General features: G+C 50.7%; 1 protein-coding gene across 3 annotated transcripts in view; it reads right to left on the reverse strand.

Moving 5' to 3' along the window:
• Nucleotides 1–152: 152 nt before the first annotated feature.
• FHL1 (four and a half LIM domains 1) overlaps nucleotides 153–17,969 on the reverse strand; it is a 29,984-nt gene continuing 12,167 nt past the window's right edge. Inside the window, exons 1-6 of one of the 3 annotated variants that reach the window (XM_038164702.1) lie at nucleotides 11,937–12,075; nucleotides 4,456–4,637; nucleotides 3,309–3,486; nucleotides 2,635–2,804; nucleotides 1,883–2,069; nucleotides 153–1,133 (exon numbers count right to left, since the gene is read on the reverse strand). In XM_038164702.1, coding sequence (XP_038020630.1) covers nucleotides 976–1,133; nucleotides 1,883–2,069; nucleotides 2,635–2,804; nucleotides 3,309–3,486; nucleotides 4,456–4,637; nucleotides 11,937–11,958 — 897 coding nt within the window. In that variant the 5' untranslated portion in view covers nucleotides 11,959–12,075 and the 3' untranslated portion in view covers nucleotides 153–975. Of the gene's footprint in view, nucleotides 1,134–1,882; nucleotides 2,070–2,634; nucleotides 2,805–3,308; nucleotides 3,487–4,455; nucleotides 4,638–11,936; nucleotides 12,076–17,969 lie in introns of those variants that run through there. The other 2 variants (XM_038164703.1, XM_038164704.1) reach the window with 2 other exon arrangements.

The raw sequence follows: 17,969 nt of genomic DNA on the forward strand, positions 1-17,969 counted from the left end.
TAGTCCTCAGATATTTAAGGGTGCAATGACAGCACAGCTGACTCTTACTTTGCCAGTATCAGTCGAGTAGACTTGGCTTCAGTAGCTCAGTCCTAAGACACGTCAATCATGTAAGATGGCAAAATGAAAAAAAAAGAATTCCAGACTATGGATTCCAAGCAGGCACTAGTCTCACTTTTATTCAGTCACTAAACATACACTGGCATGATAGGAGAGCTAGCCTTGTATGAGCTATTTTTAAGGCACTTGTAAATGCATGTGCATGTTGTAGGTGAAAGATTTACTACTTGTTAATGGATTAATAATTATACATAGACAGCCTTGTTTAAACAATGATATAAAAAAAGCTGATGAGGAAAACTTGCAGGCAAACCACACGGAAATCAAGACTAAAAACAAGTTTATGGAAACTTAACTAAGCTAAATGTCACTGCCAAAACATTGTTATCTGCAAGATGAAGCCATTCCGTACATGTGCTGCAATGAGTGTTGTAGGGTAAGCTAAGGTATTTATTACTTATTAATGGTGCAGTGTTTGTTGTGTATCTGTACTTGTAGAAGCATAATAACGGATCCCTCTGATCCCACATGCAATCTTTGCATCTCTGTGTCAGAGGTGCATGCCTTGTCAAACCCACTTCAGTTAAGTGCCAAGCTTAATCATATACCAGATAAGCTTAAAACTAGATTTTTTTTTGTTTAAGCCACACACAGATGATGCAGTGTGTGGATCTCTAAATCCAACAGCATTTCAAGCCTTTATACTAGGAGTTACTTGGAAACAAGGTTAGATTTTTGCAAGGTTACATGCTTTTGTACTGCAGGAGCTTCAAAAGTCAAACCCAGTATATTGAGGCTAATTTAGTTCTTACACTAAAATGGAAAAAGTTAAAATTCTCAACATGCAAAAACCTGCTCTTTTACCAGGGCTGTTTGGGAAAGCAGGGCTTTAAAATCCATCTTACATCTGCTCATTTACAGTCGTTTGGGACACTCAGCACAATAAATTTTTCCATTATGGCAAACAAAGCGCTTGTTGGCCAGCCCACGGGCACACTTTGTGCATTTGAAACAGTAATCGTGCCAGGACTCATCTTCGTAGTTAACCACACTGGTTCCTCTTCCAAATCCTGCTAGGAGAGAACACAATTATAGGACGGCGATAGTAGCGCTGCCTTGGCTGGGCCATCCCAAACAGCCCTGCCTGCTCCTGCCCCAGAGCTTCCCTAGGCCACAGGGGCTGCCTGAAACACCCGAGTGGCAACTGAGCCATGGCTTTGTTGCATCTTCTGATGTTTCTTGAAGAAGAAACCCAAGCATAAGGCTTGCATGGCTTGTCTCTGCAATAAACTTCTTCCCTTGGCTCCTTTCTCCAGCAAACAGTCAAGGAGAGATGTGGAGCAAGGACAGGCTGGGCTAAACACTTGTGGGCCTCAGATCTGTGCTCTAAAATGCAGGATGGAATGTGAGCCTCGTGGAACTGGCAGGACAGTGCCCACATTTCAGGGCTGAGCTCTGTACTCCAGTGAGTTTTAAGTGTCAAATACATCAGAAGGGGTACAAATGTCCCTTTGAGACAATAAAACACTACTCGTTTTAAGGGTCTCAAACTAAGATATGGGTGGGAATAGTTCTGGCTGGGGGAGTTTTGAAGGAGGTAAATTTGAGACATGCAGAGGCTGAAGAGCTCAGTTACCAGCTCAGCCTCCATCCAGCACAGGCACATGGCTCGAGAGTCAGATCCCATGTAAAACGCTGGGATTGGGCTTGGGTTACCATTCCTGCTTCTGATGTTACCCATCCCTGGGCTCCCTGTCTTTGGGGGATCACTGTCCTGACCTTCAGCACCCACTGCCCTCGAGCTGCATTTAACCCAACATACCTGTAATAGGATTCTTGCATCCAGCACACTTCTTGGCAACACACTCCTTGTAGCACTCCACGCAGTAAAACTGATCCTCCACAGCTGTGAAGCGCTTCCCACCCAGTTGCTTCTTGCAGTTGGAGCAAATGAAACACTCGGAATGCCAAGGCTGTTCCTGGTAAGTGAGGCCTCCAGAAGTGATGGGCTGGGAGAGAAAGAGCAGAGGCGTGGCTTAAAATCAGCAGGGGAGAAGAGAGGTGACACAGGCATGGGGTGTAGGGTAGGAAAGCTTTGTCATGGAGAGGGTCTTTCCAAAGTTTGCATCAAAATTTAATTGAACAGTGCACTTGAGTCCCTCTAACCTGAAATCCCACGTCCTGGCACTTTAATAATACTTTCTTTTACTTGCAGTAACTGAAATTCCACACTAATCAGTTGCAGAAGTTGCAAAACAGCTACTGTTTCACTTCTTGAATATTCAGTACCACTACAGAGCTTAAACTACCCCAAGGCAAGTGCAAGACTGGTATCACTTGTTTTCTGCAGTGTTGCCATCAGCTAACCCAGCCACCCCTGCCCAGCTCCTGCAATGCACAGGAACCATCACCTCTCCCGTCGTTCCACCAGCTGCTGGCACTGCTATCCCAGGGGAAGGACATCAGCATTGGTACAGCTTCAGCCTGGTCTGCCTGCTGGTTCACCCTCCCAGCTCCCAAAAGGCACATGAGGGCTGGTTCTGGCAGCTGCCTCTGCAGAGGGGAAGGACTTACATTCTTGCACTTAGCACAGGTCTTGGCAAACTTGTGCTCGTGGCAGGAGACACAGTAGAAGTCATCACCCTTGGGGAAGAAGCTCCCAGATCCAATCACTTGCTTGCACTGGCTGCAGGTGAAGCAGTCCTTGTGCCAGACCATCTTCTTGTACTCAACATTTTGGTCTCCTACAACAGATAAAAATAAAAAATAACTTGTCCTATGAGATGTGAGATTTCAGGCCTATAGCAAGCCCTTCCCCCTGAGCAGTGTAACATCTGTGGGCAAGACCTGTCCATAGCTATGCCCAGGATTCCAGGAATGCAGGCTAGGGATGAGCTGGTAATTTCTGTAGCTGGTTATAGCCAGGGCTTGCTAGATTTTCCTAAAATAGTTATCAGATCAGCTGCCTGAGCCTTTTAGGACCTTGATTTACTGAGCAAAGCTTTTGGTAGAAATAGTTTAAGAGTGACATGAGGGTTAATTATCCACATGAGGGTTAACTGCAAAGCAGCCTTTCAACACTTGAATAAAATGGACAAGTGAGAGCAACAGTCAAAATTTACTATGGTGAGGTGCTCCTGCCTTCCACTGTGATGCCCAAACCCCCAGCAGCCTCCACAGCCTGGTAAACCCCCCTGGTTATGCTCTAGAGCAGAACGTGGCCCTCAGACCCATCACTGGCACAGTACCTGCAATAATGGGCTTGAAGCAGCCCTTACACCTGGGTGCATCCTCAGCAGCAGTGCAGTTGCTGCACCAAACCTTGTTGTTCTCCCTCAGCATGAAGGGCTCGTTGACCAGGGACGTGTAGCACTTGAAGCAGCGGAAGCAGCTGTCGTGCCAGTAGCGGTTCTTGAAATGCAGCTCCTGCAGTGAACAGAAAGGGAGGGAGGGATGGAGTGAGGAGCTTTTCTCTCCCCCTGAGCAGCCCTAAAAACAAGCTCCTGTCTCATCAGCCTGGGCAGCAAAGGATGGATTTGTTGTTCCTAAGTTTGTCTGATTCAGTGGGTAGGGCTACAGCTCCTCTTCAAGCACTTAAGGGAAGGACATTTAACCAAACTCACTGACACAATCACATTCACTTTGGACTTTCAGGGGGGCAGAAGATGCTTCAAACTAACAGCTTGGAGATTTGAGGTTCTGCAAGTTCTCGTGTTCTTACATTCCCTCTAGTTCAGGTGTACATTATTATTGCCACAAACATCTGGGCCTGAAGGTGTGTGCTAATGACTTCAGTAATATCATATTTCTATAGATAAGCAACAAACCAATTTCCAGTTTTCGTGGAAATCAAAACAGTTTCAACCACCAGGCTTGCAGATATTTGCAGGTCTGTAGATTCTGCTTATTCATGTCCTAGCTGGTGTTAGAGTGTGTGAACATGAGAGATACTATTATAAATTAACATAAGGAAAAAAAAACAGCAGAACCATCTTGCCATCCAACTGGTCTCAAAATATATATACAGAAAGAACTCTTGATTTCCATCATGGAGCAATAAGCACCTAACAAACTGACAAAAATCAGACCTCAGTGCTTTGCCCAGAAGATGAGTTTTGCAGGCCCTATGCAGGCCAGCTCCCTGCAGCTCTCTCTCCAGGGCAATTCAGCATTTGCAGCAGGTCATGTGGCTGGATCTAGACCCTGAAATGAGATCCCGTGCCCGAGCAGCCCACCGTGAGCACCCCGCGCACGCCCCAGCGCCGCTCTTTGCCCAGCGAGCACACAGCTGGCAGCCAGAGGACTCCCAAGGAGCCGCTGAGAGCCGGAGCAAAGCAAACAGGAGGGTGATCAGCCTCTGCCTCCTCCTCGCCCACTGGGGAGCTCAGCACTGACCTTGGAGTCGGCGCCGATGGGTTTCTTGCACTCGATGCAGGTGTTGGCGCAGAACTTGTCGAAGCACTTGACGCAGCAGTGCCGCCCCTCCTTCTGCACGTACTTCTTGCCCTGCAGAGGGTCGCGGCAGTAGTGGCAGTCGAAGCGCTCCGACATGGTGCCCACGGTGTAGCTGCCAGGCCCTGCAAGAGCACAGCAGCTGAGGGGACAGCACCGGGGCCCTGACAGCCGCCCCAGGCTCCGGGGGCTGTGCAGAGCAGCCGGAGCAGCGTGGCTCAGGAATGAGCACGTGCTGGTGTTACCACGCTCCTCAGGGCTCCTCTATAGAGAAAGGAGCTCCCATCGAGGAGAGCAGGGTCTCAAACCAGACTTTTCCCCGTCCCCTTGTTAAGTGGAAGGATGCTAGGCTGGTTTATTTACACACTGCACATCGAGCGAGGGTAATTATTGCTGGCTGAGGGCTATGCACAAATCACAAACAGGATGGGACTGCTAGGAACGTGCCTTGAGCTGTTTTATTTTACAGCATCAGTCCCATTACATGGTTATGACAATGGGAAGATGCCATCAGCTCACATCTCAGGCAGCAGACAAAGAACTTAATGTTACAACTTACTTTATAAGTTTTTTGACCAGTCACACAAAGCGAAAGCACATTGACAGTGGTTCTATCCACCACTATAAGCACAGGTACCTTCAGTTAAAACAATGCTTGCTTATTTCGAATACAATACCTGCTTAAAAGCCTTAAGATACAATGCACAGAGCTCCCTTATTAAGCTTAGAACTTCCTAATATCTCTCTAGATAGACTTTTCTGCAGCTTAGGGAGTTATACTCGACAAGCATTAATGCACAGACCATTGTTCTTTTTGTCCTTACTTTTCTACTTCTTACATAATTTCTCTGCTGATCTCTCTCATGGCAACTGCTGAGCTCTAATCACAGTTCTGCTGTCTCTGAGGCTTGCCTTTTGCAGCTTTCCCAAAACCCTCTGATTTTATGGATTCCCAGAGGTAATGACACCTGATCACTGGGAGTCCCTTTGTTCATTACTGCAGGCCTCAGTGAGGTCCTGGCTGAGGCACCACATCACTTGTGTGCAGAAATCACCAACAAACACGAGCAGAGTGGAATTGTTTCCATGTTTGCAGCCTGAACCCACAGCCAGCTGCAGCCCTCCAAGGCCTTTTGTGCTGGATAGTTGTGCAGCTTCCAGCTGCCTCTTTTCACCAGGCTTTCACATATAAAATCATAAGGGGGAAAAAAAAAAAAAAAAAAAAAACCAAGAAAAAAAAATCTGCCTCCATGGAGAGATATTTTTCAGTTCACAGCACCAAGGCTCTGCCAAGGTCTGATGTTCCACCGTGGCCAGGGAGCTGTCAGCGGGTGTGGGGAATCTTGACTAGAGGATTTTCCACTTTGGCTCACACTTTCTCCCCAGACACCCATCCCTTCCTGCACTCCCAGTCTCCTGCCAATGGCTCCCTCCATTCCATGCGCCCTTCCTCAGCTGAAGCCACCAACACTCTTGCAAGGGGCTGCAAGGGCTCCATCAGGATTCAGAGAATCCTGGACTGGTTTGGGTTTGAAGGAACCTTAAAGATCATCTTGTTCCAAACCCCCTGCTATGGACAGGGGTGCCAGCCACTACATCAGGTTGCTTAAAGCCCAATCCAACCTGGCCTGGAGCACTTCCAGGGAGAGAATAGAAGAGTTACAGAAGCCCATGGAGTCCCAGAGAGGCAGCTCCATCCGTGCCCCTGGTGCCCCCAGAGCCCCAGCTCTGCAGAGCCCATTTCCCTGCACGGCCAACACATGAGGACACAGCCCTGAACCTTCTGCATCATCCCCAACCAGATGGGAAGCATGGCTGTGGTCTGGCAGCAGGGACTGCCAAGAGGAAATGTCCTCTCTTCCTGGCAGAGCAGCAGCATCAGCACAGAGCAGGAAGGCAGAGGACTGAGTCAGGCCATACAAATTGCTGCTGCCTCCATCACGTGGCCACACCTTGGACCACCCCATCCAGGCTTGGGGCTAGCCTGGAGCCTGTTCCTCACAGAGCTCAGGGGCACAACAGTGCTCATTCCAGCCTTGCTGCTCCAAACCCAGCACAATGTGCCTCTATACACCAGACCTGTGGGGGTTCTGGGCTGCAGAGAGGGTGTGTCACCCCTGGCTGTGCCCTCACAACAAGGCAGGGTCAGTGGGACCCTGCTGGGCTCGCCCTGGGCTGCAGGGTGTTCTCAGACTGCCCTGTTATGGCCCAAGGGCCTGCTTACAGGATTTTCATGGACACTTGCCAACCCCAGCAATTCCAGATGTACCATCAGCTACAGGGCCCGAGCTCAGCAGAGCCCTGCAGCACACCAGGACCAGCCCAGCACTGCTGGGTACAAAGCCAGAGGCGCCTGTTCATGAAGACTTTGCCATCACAGCAGAGCATCTGCCACACCTGGGCCCAGGAAGAGTGGGACTCACACTGTTACCTTGCAGGCTTTAAAATCCAAGAGTCATCACACTATCTCCTCTTTGTCACCCTCTCAATAACATAGGGCCAGAACAAGCTGAAGGATTTGTATTTCAGAGAGCAGGACAGAGAGCCCTAAAGAAAAGTTTCACACAGGGAGGCTGCAGCAGAGGTGGAGGCTCTGTTCACACCCTATTCCTGCCCCTAAAACTGACAGAGGCCAAGCTGGTAGGAATTGTACTTTGTGGAGGGACCAAGGTCTGGAAATAATCCTTTGGCAAGGCCAGGGGATGCCATGTCCTGCTGACAGCTACACCAAGGGCTTTGAGGTACCTGTTCAAGCAAATGAAACACATAAACAGCTGGGAAACATGGAAACCATGTGAGCCACCACCAGCCCTGCAGAGCTCTAGCAAGCAGATAGGTTTTACTTGAAAGAAATGCAATTGCAGAGTCCAGGGCGAATGGTATGGAAACGTCCCTGATCTCAGGTTTAGGGTTGCTTTCAGCCTGAACACATAATCTTGAAAGTGTGGCTCAGGGAGCAGCACACTGCCGTGTTCCCATGTAACACAGCACGTGCTAATGTGAGACACATTTATCACAGCAGCTCTGCAGCTCCACAGGCAAATTAACACCGGGCTGGAGCCCCCAGACTGGGCTGTGCCAGCAGCTTCTGCCTGCTCCAGCCTCATGCCATCTCACACACCTGAAAGCCCCTCTCGTGCACAGGCAGGGGCATGAATTTGCTTCCAGCTTTTCCAGAGGCTTCCTGCCCCCAGCACTATCATTCCTGAATTCCTGATCTAGAGCCAGGAGAGGCACCTCTGTCCTGCAGTGAAGAAGCAGCGGTTGCACTGCCCCTGCAAAGGTGCTGCTGGTGGGCTCTGCTCACCTGTGCCATTCCAGAGCCCACAGCAGCCAGACCATCCCTCAGGAGCAGGACCAGCCCACCCAGGGATGGTCACAAGAGCCCTGGAAGCCCCCAGTGTGTGGCAGAGTGGAGCCCCAGGCCAGCAGCAGCTGTGCAGGGACCACCAGATTATTTTCCCCAAATGGAGCAAACATCTGTGGACACTTCAGAGCTCAGCTTCATTTAGTGTCCTACAGCTGCTCCCCTCAGCAGTCCTGTCCCCTCTCATGGAAGGTAAACAGAGGAGATATTTCTCATGCTCTGTATAAAAATAAATGTATTCCTAAAGCCTGCTTGGTAGCAGGTCATGGGTTTGGAGTTGTTTATCTCCAAAATAACCTGTTCACCCTCCAGCTGCACCAGGTCCCCACAGCACAACTTTCCAGAGCTTCCAGGTATATTAACCCTGGCCTGTCTTTACTGTCTGAAAAGAAGGCAAGTTATGAAACTAAGGGTACACAGAAAAATCATCACTTCCTCGGGGTCTTTATTCAGTGCCCTCATCATCACTTCCCTTATGAGCAGGGCAGCAGATGCTGAGCACAGGGTAGGGATCCACACCAGGGGTACAACAGTGCCACAGCAACCCAAAACCAGGGAGAGCACTCACCAAACCACCACTAAAACCCAGAGCACTGAACCTCTGTGCTTCTTTTCACACTGCTGTGCTGAAAATGAGAGCGGTGCATGCAGATGTTTTAGCTGGGAAGTCACTTGAACATGAGTTTCTGTGGCTGTACCCTTACACCAGCCCATGGCATCTCCCAGGTGACAGCCTGGTCTCTCGTTCAGCTCCAGGAGAATCTCATACCCTGGGGACATGCCCTGATCCAAGCCCCATGTCAGCCTGACACTGAGGCCGTAGAACAGGATTTAGAAAGCAGAGGAAAAGCATGGACAGGCTGGAACTATTCCCCCTCCCAGGCATGTGCAGAGGATTGTTCTGCTGGAGAGAAGCAGGTGAAAATATTGAGCACAGGCAGCTGGGGGGAGGGGAAAATGCAGAATGTGCCCATCCTTAAATAGCCTAGAGACCCCTCAATAAGATGGAGAAAAACGCAGCCACACTTCCAGAAACAAATCTCACTCTAAGCAAGGGATCCCTGTCCCACCAGCCCTGGCAGGGTGGTCTCTAAATGTAGCTCCCTGATGGATTTGGCTACAGCTGGAGGGCAGAAGGCCAGGCCAGTGGCCTTCTCAGATATCAGGGTATTTGGCACAAAGACCCACTGGAATACAGCCCTAACATGTACCTGACCACAGAGGTGCCAGTTTGCCCCTTGTCCCCTGAAAGCATCTTGTACTCCACAAAAACAGCCCTTGGACAGCCTCACCACTCCCTCAGAGAGCTCAAGCACTTGGGCCCCGGGGCTTCCACACACCTCAAGTGGCACCAACACCAAGCAGCCACGGGGATGACTGAGGGTCAGGGCCACATCTGCACCCTGCAGCACAGCCAGCTCGGGGATGGAAAGGGTACAGACCTAAGAAGTGCCACCCCACAAACACCGCTGCACCCCAACAACCCCTGCATCCTGCTGGGCTCCTGCATCACCCTGGGCTGGTTCATCCCAGCTCAGCCAAAAACCCAAGGCAGCATCACAGTGGTTTGCACAATAAATGGAACCAAAGCATCCAGGGAAGGAAGCTGGAGCACAGCTGATAAGCAAAGCACTTAGCACAGGCTGTGTGTTAATGTCTCTGGGGAATATGTTTAAATGTGATAAACCACCAAGGAAGAACTTGAAGTGTAGTCTCTAAACACAACCAGAGAGACTGTACTTACACTCTACAGATTATTCTGCCACTTAAGAAAGAAGATGAGGTTGGAGTTGTTAACCCTCTGCCCTACACACAGTTGCATATGGAAGAAAAAGAGCTTTTTGATTCTACATTAGTTTTATTTTTTCTCAGCAGACTGAGTACACAGCTCCACACTGCCAGGCACTGGCTACACCTGCCTGTTTCAGGTCAGTCCTGGCAGCCCTGGTGTGTCACCTGAGTTACTATTCTCAGCATTCCTCTATGCAAGGTCGCATGGTTTGCTATAAATACCTGGGAAACCCTTAAAAGAAGGGTCCTGTTAATCCCAAATGCAAAGTGACACTCAGGACTGCGCTGGCACAATGCCCTGGGCGACCAACATTTGCAAAGCCCAAGGAAAGAAAGTAAAGAAAGAAAAGAAAGCTCTTGTAGGTCGTTTTTGCTGGGAGGGCTGAAAATATCAGAGCTGTGCTCTCCCACTGCCAGGCTGGGGCACGTGCAAGTCTCATCCTCTATAATTCAAAAATTAATCTGTTGATAAAATGAAAGCTTCTTTATTTAGAGCAAGAACAGCTCCAAGTTCCTCAGGCAGTTGCCAAAAACATTCCCTACGGTCCTCTTGCCACCATGTGTGAGCACATCCCAGTCATTACTAAACCTTCCCAGTTCCCCAGGGAAGTAGGGACGTGCCATTTATTAAAAATCACTGGCCCAGCCCTGCAAACACTTTCCCTGGGGATTGCTTTGGCCCTCAGTGCAGAGCTCAGTGAAGGCTAACAATGCACCACTGCCTCGAGTAAGGCTGAGCACTTCAGGCAGAGTTTAAGCAACAAAGTCCAAACCTTTCAAAACAAACAAATCCTGGTCAGTAACTGACTCTGTGGCTGCATTAAGTTTTGCCCTTTGAGACTCCCCTGTTGTGTTCCCAGCCAAGCACTGGTCAGCCCCACCTCAGCAGCTGGATGCCCTTCTCACACCCAGGTGCTCCCAGGTGCCAAAATGAGATTTCCTCCTGCTCCGGAGGATCCAGCCCCACCCTGGGCAGGCACTGTGATACCCCCACGGCTGCCCTGGGGCTCCCTGTGGTCTGCAGGATCAGACACTGTGCTGTGACTGTTTGGCAGCAGCAGTCCAACCTCAGCACCTGCTCAGAACAGCCTGCAGCATTTTACATCACAGCACAGCATCCAGTCTGTGAGTTCTTGCCCCAGGAGACATCCCCTGAGGAAGATAAGAAAAAATTACAGAGCTGGGAGTATAATGGAAGGATGCTACAGCATTGGTCAGTCTCGTGGGCTGAAGTTAAACATCTTCTTACATCAAATGACACCACAGAAATCAGATTTTACTCACAGTGGTGCCCTGCATAACACGCATGTGCATCCACAAGAAAATCCTGAGCAGTTAGGTGCTGTGCAAGCAGCCTCACGTGTGTGCCTTGCCCTGGGAAGGTGAGCAGGAAGCTGAGCAGCAAACCGTGCCTTTTCTGCCCAGCTTTGAGGAGGCTCTCTGCTCCCAAGCCTCACGAGCAGCCCTGGCTCCTGGTGTGCAGCAGCTGGGTCTGGTGCCCACAGGAGCTGTGCCCTGCCTGACACCCTGTCCCCAGGCAATCCACCCTCGGGGCTAGGTCTCACCAAGAGTGGCACTGCCTCTGGGCTCTAGGGCTGTGAATGCACCCTGGATATGCACAAAAACAGCTGCTAAGAGGGAGATAGTCTTTCCAAATTCCCAAAGAGCTTCTGATTGTCTTCAGCTGCAGGGCTAGAGGAATGAGTCAGGATGGGAAGACACCCATCCCGACATGTAAAATATGATCTCAAGATTCCTGTCAGTGTTCATGGAAAAATTAACATTTTCCTATCACTTATAAAGGTCAGCCCATCTGAACTAAAAGATAAACAGAGAAGAGGGACTAATCACAAACTTCCCACCAGAGCAGAGCAAACCATCTGGGTTTACACACTGGTCTCCCCCCTGACCTGGGTTTCTCTGGTCGCTGCAATAAACTTGCTGCAAGGAGAATTGTCCCCCCATTTTCACCAAGTCTTGCTCAAATAACAGCTGAGCCTCAGCCTTCCCACAGCAGCAGGTACAAAAACATTTAAAATCCAGTGCATTTTACAGAACAAACGAGGCCACCACCACCAGCACTGTGCTCCAGCACCAGTCTCCCACTGGTTACCAGCCCATTTGCCATCAGGAGTTACAGCTGCAGATTGCTGAGATTTAGGTTTGCATTCAAAGCTATTTCTCTGGCACAGGAGCCTTTTAGCAAAACCTTCCTCCCCACTCACCAAGTGTAGTCCCCCAACACCTGGCAGCACAGCCACTTTACCTGTGTGCCTGTGGAAAGCCATGGTCAACAGCCCAAAGTCACCAGCAGCCCCTCAGGTAATGGAGTTCACAGGCTGATAAGGAGCTGCCCCATTTGATAACATATATTTAAATGGAGGCTATTAATATGGACAGGACTCCTACCAGATGTCCACTCCCCTCCCCAGAGATCTCAACCTTAATCCCCCTTGGAAATTCTTACCATTTTAGGTGATCTGAGGGAGAAGAATAGGATCCTGAGACCTCTAGGTCTCTGCAGGCAACAGTCAAATACCTGCCCAGCTACTCAGCACCCAAATTAGTCCCAAAGGCAGAATGAACTCATGAACTTGACCCCATGCTGGTACTATTTGGCCTTGGCTTTAGAGTGAGATTGTGTCTCGTAACAGTCCTGAGCTAAATGACAGACCCAACACGAATGCTGCTCTGCCATGGCTGAAGGGAAGAGGTGATCACAGCCCTGTGGGGGTTGGGGGGCTGCAGCCCCAGGAGCCAGCAAGGGGCTGTCTTCTGGCCCAGAAAGGATGTGGCTGTACCCCAGAGGACTCAGCTGACAGCCCACAGAAATACCAGCGCATACATTCACGGGTGGGTTGGATTTGCTCTCAACATGGAGGTCGTGCTGAAGTTTCACTGCCAGTAAAACTGCCCCTCCTGGTCCTTCCCCAGCTTTTTCCTCAAGGAAGCTCACAGCACTGACTGCTCAAAGGGAGCAAATCCCTGAAGAGCAGCACTTAGAAAGATGGGTGTCATGATACAGGGCTTCTCTAGCATGGCCTTAGAGGCACTGCCTCATGCCTCTGTCCTCTGGACTCAGGTGTCCACAAAGCTCTCAGGAAGATCCCAGCTCCATGGCTCCAGCTGACCTGTTTGCACCCAAGTCACAGCCGGAGAGGAGGGAGCTGTGGCTCGGGGTCCCTCCCGTGGGGACCCCCAGGCTGCAGCGGCTCCGCAGCCCCGCGCTCACCCTGGGTTATGCAACTGCTGGGGATGCTCAGGGCTGGGGGCCAGGGAGCCCAGCTGCTAATCCTGCCTCCCACTGACGCACTGCACGGCCGTGGGAAAGCCACTGAACCTCCCTGACAGCCACTGGGAAGAGCCAATGTTTATCATTCCTTCCTGGGAGCCCATCGTGGTGGTGTCTGGCCTCTGAAGAGCGGCCCAGCTCCAGCCAGGAACATCTCTGCTTCCCAGGAGCTCCTCAGCCACACACACGTGCACAGTGTCCAGCCTCAGCACTGGCCTTGGTGAGCCCCTGAGCCTTCACACCCATCTTAGCCCCCAGGCAGCGAGTGCACAAGCTCAGCATCTCACCAGCATCCTGACACCTCCAAGTTTCCAACACGGCCTGGAAAAGGCCACTTTTGACAGCATGCCATTCCAAGGAGCACAGCATGGATCCACTGGTGCAGCAGATTGAGGCTGGGAAACGTGCTAAAATACTAATGCACTGAAACACTTCGGTGAGGAAAAACCCAACGTTATTCTGCCCCAGCTCATCTATAAACTGCAGCAAATTGTTTGCATAATTCAGATGGCAACAGGAACCCTAACAACTGGTATTTTCCTGTTCTAATCTTGCTGTGCACAGTGTAATATTTACAGACATGAGTTCATTTTTGGCAATGCACGTAGAGTTTGCACCATTAACCACTCTCATTCCTTTCCAGCTCCCTACACAAAGCTCTGGCACCCTCCCACCCAGCTGTCGTTTCCTGCTTTCCCCAGAATGCCCAGGTATTTCCATCAGAAGCCTTGGCTCCCATCCTGGCTGATGGAGCAGAGTCTCCGCGGTGCCAGCGGCTGCCACGCCCCGAGTGGAGGTGGCTGCAACCAGCAGCAGTCTGGCAGCTGCACAGGGCTGTGGAGAGCAGGGATGGACACTTGGATGTCATTTCATGTGCACAAACACTCGTGTGTCCACAGCACCATGACAGGCTTGGGCTGGAGCAGGGAGGAGAGGGAGAAAGTTTAGCCCAGAAACAGGAGGAAGACCCAGCCCTGGGGATGCCCATGGAGCTCCCTGGCACAGCTCGCTCTGCAAAGCCCCAGAGCAGATTTTAATTAAAGGCCATTTTGTTTGAATCTCTGGCCTCCTGGTCCAGCAGCAGGAATGGAACAACCTTACTGCTGCTCTTGGTTTCTTGCCTGGTTTCAGCCAGATAACTTTGGACAATTCCCTTTTTCCTTCCCAAGACTCTCGTCATCCACACAAGCCCAGGTGATTGAACACAGAGGTGTAGCATAAGTGGCAAGGAGAGAGATCAGAGCCCCATGAAACGTGTCAAGGAGCAGACATCTCCAGGAAAGAGAGGGTGCCCCAGAATGGAGCTGTGCCAGCCCTGCCTGAGCCCTTGTCTGTGCAGCAGGCACCCACAGGTCCCAGAGGGAAGAGTGCTCCAAATACGCCAGTGAGTGCACAGCAGGGCACAGCAGGCTTGGGATGTCATGTTTTTAACATTAAACCTGTCCTGTAGGTTTTCCAGGGAGCTGCCCTGGACACACTGATCCCACCCAAGGGGTCTGACTGCAGAGCAGCATGGCTGGGGCATAGTGTCATCCACTGGGATAAACAAATGATTCATGGTGTGATTTCCAGAGTATTTTCTTGCCCTAAGAATCCTGCCAGAAAAGGTCTGGGTCTCTCAGCTTGCTCACACATCCTGCTGTCATTCAACAGGCAGAAACTCCTAAAGAGAGCTGTTCTAAGCCAGGCATTGATGAACTATTAGTCACCATGATCAAAGAAAGCAGCAGTAAATACCAACAGCAGAGCACCTGTGCACCTCCTAAAGTAATGCTGTGCCTCCTGCTTCCAGACATGCTGCTGGCAATGCACGGTGCACCTGCACAGAAGAGCACACTGCCATTCACCAGGCTGCCCAGAAAATCAGTCCCACATTGCTCCCTTCCCTTCCTGTCCTGAGGACAGATCAATTTTTTTTTAATTTTATTTTGTATGTCTTAGGTTGCATGTGTGTGTCTTCCCACAGCAAAGCAATCCTACCCAACAGATCCCACCTATAAACTTCCTTGGCTCTTCTGAGGCAGAAATAAAACAGTTTTTAAAAAACAGTTCTTTGTTTTAGTATAAAGACAAGGTTTGCAGGAAGACCACCAGTAAGAGAGTTGGGTTTGAGAGGAGAGAAGACATAGATACAGCTTTCTCCAAGGAAAAGATCATTGCAGCTGTAGCTGACCCATCAGAGAGACATAAGAGGCAGTCCCCAGTGCCACAGAAATGCTGGACAGGTTTGGCACAAGGACTGGCACTGGGGGCTGATCCAGCTCTCCAAGCACTCAGCATCCAACATGCCTCCTGCTCAGCACTGGCAGCAGGCACTGCAGAGCAGCGTTTGCAGATCAGCCAGAGAGCACTGCCAGGGGATGGGGAACCCTGTCCCCCCAGCCAGAGACCCTGCATGACACACACACATGAGCCAGAACAGGAATTTTCCACCTCATTCTTTCAAATCTGGACAGTTTCTATGTGAAGTATCCCAAAAATGCCCTAGAAGTCTCAAATCCAGCTCTGTGCACCCCTGAAGCGTCCCACAGGCACTCACAGGAACACAAGGCAGAGACAGCCAGGATGTTCCCACATCCAGAGCAAAACCAGCAGGGACATCACTGCAGGGACAGGGGAATGAGCACCCCAGGCACCAGGTGAGCCCCTGCTGTTCCCAGGAAACCAGCTCAGAGGGACAATAGAGAAGGAAAGTGGCAAGACATGCCAAAGGCAGGATTCTTCCAGGCTGAGCTCCAGCTCGCAGCTGGGTCACAGCTGGGTCACAGCACTGAGCTGAGCCTTTCAGTGCCGAGGGAAATTTTTTGGGTCAGCTCTGAAGGTAGGGGTAGAGGAATATGGAATAGGTTCATAAGGAAGCAGATGCAGGGTGGGCAACATTCAGGAGCTCAGATAGAGTGTGAGTAGAAACAAAAGGTGGAGAAGAAGACAGGATAAGAAGAGGGGAAAAATGGGATAAGGGTGTAGTAATAGGAAAGAATGGTCAGAGATAACAGAGCTGGAAATAAACCCATCTGAAAAAAATCAAAACCAGGAAGAGACATAAACCAAGTCCTTCCCCATCTGCCTCCATCCACAGGCTGGACTGTTTCCAGGACTATTCCTCTGGCAGTTCCAAATTTATTTCCCTGCTGCCATCTGCTCTGTGGCTCCCCTCCACACACACTCCTGACTGGCACTTCTTCCCTTCACCTGTTGCTGACATGGCAGACCTCTCACTGCTGCTGGGAGCCAAGTGACACTGGGGCCTGGGGGAGTGTCTGTGCATAAATCAGGACCTGCTTTGTAGTCCCAAAGCTTTATTCAGCTCCTGTTCCCCGTGCTGGCTATGGCAGTAGGGTGGGATGCAGGCATCAAACAGCCCCATGGCACCCCCAGGCTCCAGAGAAGCCTGACGAGAGGAGAGGCTGTAGCAGGTGCTGGGCAGAGCTGGTTTTGAATCAACTTCAAAATAAAGTCAGTTTCCTCCTACCCCTGCTCCTCTTTCTTGCATTACAGATAAGATGCCAAGGCTGCATCTCCCAGCACCAAGGATGTTGAGTGCCTGCTGTAGTCCCAACAGTTAGATTTAGACCTTCAGCACAAACTCAAGAAGAAGCAGCCCCAAAAGGCTGAAGACTTTTAAAAAATCTCTTAGAAAGTCAGATGTCTTAGTCTTTAAATGCACTTGCTTAAACATGAGCTGTGTTTCTCTTCCCAGCTCTGTCTGCCATGTCCTTCTGCTGTGAGTGTGCAGGCAGGGGGCTGGAGGCTCACCAGGCTGCCCACAGCCCCCTTCATGGCCTGTAAGGTGAAGACCACAGGTGGGAACGTGTCCATGGAGGTCACAGAACCCTGACAGGAGACAAAGACTTCCTCTACTCCTCTTGGGATGCAGGGCCACATGTACTGCCAAGACTGGTCTGATTCAGAAGCCTCAGAAGAGCAACAGACTCATAATTGGGCTAAAAATCTTCAAATACTGCATTTACCTCTTCCTCCCCAGCAGCCCTACAACTGTGTCACACACAGACCCTCCCAGCAGTGCTGTGAGGACTCTCAGTCACCCTCTGCCAGGTGATGTGTCCTGGGAGGAGCCATGGGGCCAACCAGCTGCACCCCACCTCAGTTATTCCCCAGCCTATTACCCCAAAGCTTCACACTTGGGGCTCAGGAGCTCCTTAGGGCCATCTCGGCCAACTTTAGGTCTTTCTCTGCTCAAGTTAAGTTGTACTCGTGTGCAGGGGGAATGACCAGTGGAGCCAAACATGAGGCAGATATTTGCCAGCCACAGCCTTCCCCTTGTGGCTTAGCCCTGGCTTCAGAGCTGAGAAAAGTAACTCAAGTCCCTGTCAAATAAATACCACAGTGATCCAGCCAGGCAGCACAGCAGCCTTTCCCAGGACAGATGAGGTGTGAGGAACAGGCACAGCAACATAATCCTGCCATACCCACACAATAAATGCTCATGTCAGGGCTTCACCAAGCAGGGAGTGAGCCATCACTGAAATAATATTTCACAGTGGCCAGCAGGCTCTCTGCACTTCCAGTAGCTCCCAGTTGCTCCTCATGGGCACAGCAGCTGGCTGGGCAGTGCTCTGCCTCAGGGAGGGTCACTGTGGAGCTCACGGAAGGAAGTTCAGCTACTGGTTTGCTTCACTGCTTGAAAGCTGGGTCATTCCTTGGAAACCTACCCACTAGGAGTCAGAGATTAGCAGCTACCCAGACATCAGCTACAGCACACACACTCTCCAGCATCCCCTGACACCCTCCTGTGCTCATCCAACAGGAGCTGGCAGCAAGGAAGGCTCACAAGGTGGGTGCTGCAGCTCTGCCCAAGCTCTTCCTCCAAAGGCTGGGAATGCTTTCCATGTGATGTTTTCCAGGAAAATACCATGTTCCCAGGAAGCTGCTGGGCAGATGGTTCTGCAGACCTCCATCCTCTACCCACACAAAACAGGGGCCAAGCCAAATTCCCCACACCAGCAGTGCTCTGTGGCACCAAGGAGCCTGGGTGTTTCCCCTTAC

Source organism: Motacilla alba, chromosome 4A, assembly GCF_015832195.1.
Source record: "Motacilla alba alba isolate MOTALB_02 chromosome 4A, Motacilla_alba_V1.0_pri, whole genome shotgun sequence".
Lineage (NCBI taxonomy): Eukaryota > Metazoa > Chordata > Aves > Passeriformes > Motacillidae > Motacilla > Motacilla alba.